General features: G+C 40.8%; 1 protein-coding gene across 1 annotated transcript in view; it reads left to right on the top strand.

Annotated features, from left to right (window-relative positions):
- The first annotated feature begins 273 nt into the window (after window positions 1-273).
- Window positions 274-7,458, top strand: part of THSD1 (thrombospondin, type I, domain containing 1) — a 26,519-nt gene continuing 19,334 nt past the window's right edge. The window contains exons 1-2 of the mRNA XM_008570021.1: window positions 274-398; window positions 4,454-5,419. Of these exons, the coding sequence (XP_008568243.1) occupies window positions 341-398; window positions 4,454-5,419 (1,024 nt within the window). The 5' untranslated portion in view covers window positions 274-340. The remainder of the gene's footprint in view (window positions 399-4,453; window positions 5,420-7,458) is intronic.

Raw genomic sequence — 7,458 nt, 5'->3', positions numbered from 1 at the left:
AAGAAACTTCAGTGTTTTACAAGAATAATCAGTCTTCTTGGTGGTAGGCATACCTGAATGTTCTTGATAAATGAGCTGTAATGGAATAAAAGAGACTTGTACAATTACAGGCCATTGCCCAGGGAAAATGTGTCCTCCTTAGTTTCCTCTCAGTATCACCTAGGAAGTTTTACTTCCTAGGATGATTTTGTCATTTCATGATTACTGTTTTATGAATCATATTGAATTGAGCCATCATTTCCTGAGGTTCTGATTTCAGGTTTTTTGAAAAAGAAAAATTACAATTTGGATGTGAGAAAGGACATGAGGAGACTAAAGACCTGGGATTTTGCTGATCAGAATGAAACCAATGTTGAAGGACTTTTCAAATCTATTGTTGGTGGTGCTCTGTGACTATGGTGAGTATTGTAAGTATACTAAATGCTGTAGGTATCAATAAAGAAACTAAAATGTGAGGCTTACACATGCTTTGATGTTGATGACCCTTCATGAAGGAGGCAGGGTAGGATCTACAGTGCAGTGCCTTTTAAACTGTGATCCTTGCAACCCTGGCTTCTCTTACGTTGCTTCAGGGGTTCTGCATGATTGATTGACGTTTTACTTTGAATATATTTTTAACTCTTTAAAAAATAATAAAAACAACTCACTCCAGTTTTAACGAATTGGAGACAAGCATGTTATCCTGAGTTCTCTTTGATTGATTTCTCAGTAATTCAGTATTATAAGCATTTCACACACACAGATATTGGGGTTCTATGTAAGGTTTCACTTGACAAGAGAGTATTGCTACTAGCATATTTTTGGAACCAATCTGAATTTCAATTTTTGCCAGTTGTGTGCTCTTAGACAAGTTTCTTAATCTTTTTCAACCTGTTAGCAATAATATTGACTTCACAGTGTTGTTATGACAAATAAATTCAAGGATGTGAAACACTTTGAATGTCTGAGCAGATAGTAGTTGCTTAAAGTTAGTTTTCTTTATTCAGTTTGTTTCAACTAAAAATCTGAGTTCATTTCTCAGAGAGTTTTATGCAGCTATTAAATCAGTAGAGTTAACAATATGACATAATCCTCACTACTTTTATTTTGATGGTTTCCAAATATTTCATAGACATCTAAGCAGTTGATGGTATGGGAGTGGAAATTGTTTTCATATTTGGTGAAGAAACTGCTCCAAGAAGTAGAGAATATTGGCTTTTGCAATACCAGAGGCATAGCCAGTTAAATGGACCTGAGCATATGCTGTTCATTTCATCCAGTAGAGCTCCTTTCTCAGTCTTTTCTTTTTTGTTTTTTCTAAGAAGTTTACATAAACAAGAAGACACTTAATTTAAGAAAAAAAAACCAATGGGGGACTCATTTCTTTTAAAGTAATTTGTCCATACTTAAAAACAGATTGCTCTACATCAGCCGCCTTCCTCAAACTTGCGTCATCTTCAAACAAAAGGGAATATCCCTCAACTTTGTTTTGCCTAAATGGGGGGGAAAAAAAGAACTTTATCATATTATGGTTTTCAAGCAAGTGGGTGATCAAGCATTCAGGTCTATCCAAGTTTTATATATTTTATTTCACCTCATTTCAAGTAAGAAATAGGTGGCATGCTAAGCTAATTAAAAAAAACAACAACAAACACCTTTATGTGCCAATATATTTATGTGCTGGTTCTGATAATCACTGACTGAATACATATAAGGGTATTTTAAAGACTACCAGCCCAAACAAAACACATGAGCCTCTCAGAACATATATAATATGATATGTAAATATCATTATATATGTATGAGGTTTATATGATAAGAATAATAAATTCATACTTACACAAGTTGTTTTTCAAACCAAAAAGGGCACTGCAGTCCCTTAAATCTAGAATTGCTTCTTACCCCAGCCATGGACCAGCTGATTGTTGGATTGCCAAATTCTGCCTCTTTTGATATGTGTTTGGATAGGGTTCAAAATGGAAACAAGGACTCTTGTGTGTCTGTATTCTGTGCACTCTTCCTTCAGCTGCTCTGCTGGGTCTCTTTTTAAAAGATATGATTGATCCTAACTGAAGGATACTTGGGAGGCCAGGAGTCATCTGCCCTATCTAGGCCACTACCAATTGCTAGAATGCCATTAAAATTGCCAAGGACAAGCCTCGTTATTTCATAAACGTTCATTCTATACCTTGGGTGACCCATGCAGAATAAAGTGTCAACAGTTCTTATCCATCTAAAAATTTCTGCCTCACACAAACTGAGCACACTGGATTCTTTACTGGTAAGAATTCCTAAGCACTTATCTCAAATATCAGAAATAATCACTTTGAAGTAAATTTAAGGTCTTACGTTCTAAATCTAGAGCAGTCTGTATTGTGTCATTTAAATCGAGCTTTCTCTCACTTGACTTTATGTCCATTTCCTCTAAATACCTAAACACCAGCAGCATGTGATTAGAATGAGAAATGTGAAGTATTGGATTTTTATTCTGAGAATCAATTATTATTCTAGTTTTATAGATTCTCATTGCAGATATATCACATTNATTCAGGTCTATCCAAGTTTTATATATTTTATTTCACCTCATTTCAAGTAAGAAATAGGTGACATGCTAAGCTAATTTAAAAAGAAAACAACAAACACCTTTATGTGCCAATATATTTATGTGCTGGTTCTGATAATCATTGACTGAATACATATAAGGGTATTTTAAAGACTACCAGCCCAAACAAAAACACATGAGCCTCTCAGAACATATATAATATGATATGTAAATATCATATTATATATGTATGAGGTTTATATGATAAGAATAATAAATTCATACTTACACAAGTTGTTTTTCAAACCAAAAAGGGCACTGCAGTCCCTTAAATCTAGAATTGCTTCTTACCCCAGCCATGGACCAGCTGATTGTTGGATTGCCAAATTCTGCCTCTTTTGATATGTGTTTGGATAGGGTTCAAAATGGAAACAAGGACTCTTGTGTGTCTGTATTCTGTGCACTCTTCCTTCAGCTGCTCTGCTGGGTCTCTTTTTAAAAGATATGATTGATCCTAACTGAAGGATACTTGGGAGGCCAGGAGTCATCTGCCCTATCTAGGCCACTACCAATTGCTAGAATGCCATTAAAATTGCCAAGGACAAGCCTCGTTATTTCATAAACGTTCATTCTATACCTTGGGTGACCCATGCAGAATAAAGTGTCAACAGTTCTTATCCATCTAAAAATTTCTGCCTCACACAAACTGAGCACACTGGATTCTTTACTGGTAAGAATTCCTAAGCACTTATCTCAAATATCAGAAATAATCACTTTGAAGTAAATTTAAGGTCTTACATTCTAAATCTAGAGCAGTCTGTATTGTGTCATTTAAATCGAGCTTTCTCTCACTTGACTTTATGTCCATTTCCTCTAAATACCTAAACACCAGCAGCATGTGATTAGAATGAGAAATGTGAAGTATTGGATTTTTATTCTGAGAATCAATTATTATTCTAGTTTTATAGATTCTCATTGCAGATATATCACATTATTCAATATTGTGAATTCAGAGTATTTATCACTAATATTTTAAACATAACCACGAAAGACGAAGATGAAGGCGCAATGCCACGTTGAAATGCAAAGCGCATGGTGCCCAGCTCGCGGGATCTGTGCAGAGCATCATTTTACGTCATTCTTGGTTCAGTTCCAACTTCTCTTCTGTTTAAAATGCTGTTTTCATCAGTGTCCACAATAGTGCTGCTCAAATGCACCTTTTAAAAACCCATTCTGACCATTTCATTTCAGTTCTTGGAGACACTGAACATCTGCTTTTGGGACTGGAGCACACTGGATTCTTTACTGGTAAGAATTCCTAAGCACTTATCTCAAATATCAGAAATAATCACTTTGAAGTAAATTTAAGGTCTTACATTCTAAATCTAGAGCAGTCTGTATTGTGTCATTTAAATCGAGCTTTCTCTCACTTGACTTTATGTCCATTTCCTCTAAATACCTAAACACCAGCAGCATGTGATTAGAATGAGAAATGTGAAGTATTGGATTTTTATTCTGAGAATCAATTATTATTCTAGTTTTATAGATTCTCATTGCAGATATATCACATTGTTCAATATTGTGAATTCAGAGTATTTATCACTAATATTTTAAACATAACCACGAAAGACGAAGATGAAGGCGCAGAGCCACGTTGGAATGCAAAGCGCGTGGTGCCCAGCTCGCGGGATCTGTGCAGAGCATCATTTTACGTCATTCTTGGTTCAGTTCCAACTTCTCTGCTGTTTAAAATGCTGTTTTCATCAGTGTCCACAATAGTGCTGCTCAAATGCACCTTTTAAAAACCCATTCTGACCATTTCATTTCAGTTCTTGGAGACACTGAACATCTGCTTTTGGGAGAGCCGGGCCATGTAGCACTAAGCAACAAAACAGTGTCTGTGTAAAACCCATTCTGACCATTTCATTTCAGTTCTTGGAGACTCTGAACATCTGCTTTTGGGAGAGCCGGGCCATGTAGCACTAAGCAACAAAACAGTGTCTGTGGATTTCCAGTATTTTGATGGCGCTAACGGGACTCTGAGGAATGTATCTGTCCTGCTGCTGGAGGCCAACACCAATCAGACTGTGACCACCAAGTATCTCCTGACCAACCAGTCCCGCGGAACACTCGAATTTGAATGCTTCTATTTCAAGGAGGCTGGTGACTACTGGTTCACAATGACCCTGGAAGTGACAGACAACAGCACTCCAGTTGCCTGGTGGGAGAAAAGTGCCTTTCTAAAGGTGGAATGGCCTGTCTTTCACATCGACTTGAATAGGACATCCAAAGCAGCCGAAGGCACCTTCCAGGTGGGCCTTTTTACCAATCAACCACTCTGCCCATTTCCTGTGGACAGGCCTGACATGTTGGTGGATGTTGTCTTCACCAACAGTCTTCCCCAGGCAAGAACAAGTCCAGGACAGCCACTGGAGATAAGGACCAGCAAAAGGACAGAACTCGCTCAAGGGCAGTGGGTTGAGTTTGGCTGTGCACCTGTGGGGCCGGAAGCCTATGTCACCGTAGTGCTGAAGCTGCTTGGCCGAGACTCGGTCATCACCTCCGCAGGGCCCATCGACCTGGCCCAGAAATTCGGATACAAACTAGTGATGGTGCCAGAACTCACGTGTGAGTCTGGGGTGGAGGTGGTGGTGCTACCCCCGCCGTGCATCTTTGTGCAAGGCGTGATTGCCGTCTTCAAGGACGCCCCCAGACGTCCTGGGGAGAGGACCACTCAGCTGGCCGAAAGCAGCCTGCCCCTGGGAGAGAAGAGGACAGTATTTAACTGCTCTTTGTTTGACATGGGGAAGAATAAATACTGCTTTGTCTTCGGCATTTCAAGCAGAAGCCATTTTTCCACAAAGGAGGAGGAGTGTGTGCTAATTCAGAGAAATATAGGTTGGTATAGAGATTTTTAAACCTTTTTAAAAATCCAAATTATTATTTAGAATTTAGGTGGACTTTGGGTGTATTGTACTATTATTTTTATGATTCATTCCTCATAATGTACCAATTGGCATTATCGTCCTTATCTGAAAAATTAAGAGTACTGGTAAACAGATCCACTTACTTAACCTCTTTGGGTCTCAGTTTGTCCATCAGTAAAATAGTAATAATAAAAGTACTTAGCATAGTGCCTGGCCTATCGGAAGTACTCAATAAACACTAGCTATTATTACGTTATATTTTAAAAATCATATTATCAATCATATGGTAAGTCCATGGCAGAGATGATTGGAATTCAAAGCTAAATCCCAAATTATATTTAGTAACTTCAGTTTTCCTCTAGCAGAGCATGTCTTTTTTTCTCTTTAAGTCGTCCGTTATAAGAATGAAGCCTCCTTTGTGAGAACTCAAAGCAAGATTTCTAAAAACTTCTTTAGATTCTGTATTCTTTGTGTCATACCCTGCCTGATCCCAAAGAAGTGGAGTTATGACAATTCTGTCCCTCCTTCTGCTCTTTGCATTTCTTTTCCTTTTCCTGAGTGCTGGCCTGGTCTTCTCAGCAAGGAGTTTTATTTGGCAGATATTGTCTGGCTCACTTACATGTTATTCTTTTCTTTATCTTCACTAAGCCCAGTGTCCCCTGACTTCCCAAGCCTCTGATTGTGTTTGTCTTTAACTCCAAGTGTTTCTTGCTCCAAACTTACTCACTTCTCCTTAGAAGTCTGTTTCCTTCGACTCTTTCCTCCTACACTGGCCACTTCCCTGTTTACGCTCACCTCCTTCTCCAGCCTAGATTCCATGGCCCATCACTTTTTTTTTTTTTCCTTTTTGTCTTTTTCGTGACCGGCAACAGATCGCAACCCTCAGTGTTGCACCCGTACCGGACCGGGACTGGCAACGGGATCGCAACCCTCGGTGTTACACCCGCACCTTGCTCAGCCAGTGAGCGGCCAGTCTGTATGTGGGATCCGAACCCTCGGTGGGAGCGCCGCCGTGCTCCCAAGTGGCGCACTGTAGCAGTGCGCCACCGGACCGGCCCCCATGGCCCATCACTTTAACCACTCTCCTACCAATATCCTCAACTTCTTTGTCCCTTTGTCCTGATGCACCTGCCAGGCCACACCCCAGCTCTGAGTGAATCCTGCCAGCTGCTGACTGCACCTGAGCTGCTGAGGCTGCCGGAACAACAAGATCATACCCAGGCAGACTGGTGCCATTCTGGGTGGATCATGCCTCCACCCTCAGCTGGGCTTCCATGCTACTCAGAGTGCCACCTTGGCCAGCTCCAGCTCCTTTTCTGCACAACAGCTCTTTCAGACCTCAACCCCTGCCTCTTGGTTAACTCTCAGAGTTGACTTTGCTTCCTACCACACAGAGCAGTTGGAAGCTATTAGTTGGGAACTCTGCACCATCCCACCAAAAGATCTGTAAGCCTGCAGGCATCAGACCCATCCATCCTCTCCCCCTCCTTTCCTGTCACCATGGAAGAAGTGTTATTCCTTCAGTATAAGGTCACCCTACCCTTCCAATGTAGATCTCAGCCCCTCTGCTCATTTCAGGAACCTTCTGTTAATTATTATCCCCCTTCTCGACTTGTGTCTTTAACTGTCCCTTCTGCACTGGCTCATTCTCATCAGCTTGGAAATGTACTTAATTCTCTTATTTAAAAATCAAACGAGGGCCGGCCCGGTGGCGCACTGCTGTAGTGCACCGCTTGGGAAGTGTGGCGGCGCGCTCCCGCCGAGGGTTCAGATCCCACATACAGACCGGTTCCCGCTCACTCCCCAACTTCTCCCTGCAAAATACTCTCACTAAAGCAGGCAGCAAATGAGTCTCAGGTCGCAAAATCCAGGGACACTTTTCACTCTGCCTCCTCATTGACCTTCATTCTGTGATGCCACACTGGCCTTGTTCACCATCCCCCACTCCTGGCTATTTCTTCACAGTCCCCTTTGTCTGCCAGTTCCACCACCTGGTTACATCCCTTCCCT

Source organism: Galeopterus variegatus, unplaced genomic scaffold (assembly GCF_000696425.1).
Source record: "Galeopterus variegatus unplaced genomic scaffold, G_variegatus-3.0.2 Scaffold558, whole genome shotgun sequence".
NCBI lineage: Eukaryota > Metazoa > Chordata > Mammalia > Dermoptera > Cynocephalidae > Galeopterus > Galeopterus variegatus.
This window is presented reverse-complemented; position numbering and strand designations above follow the sequence as displayed.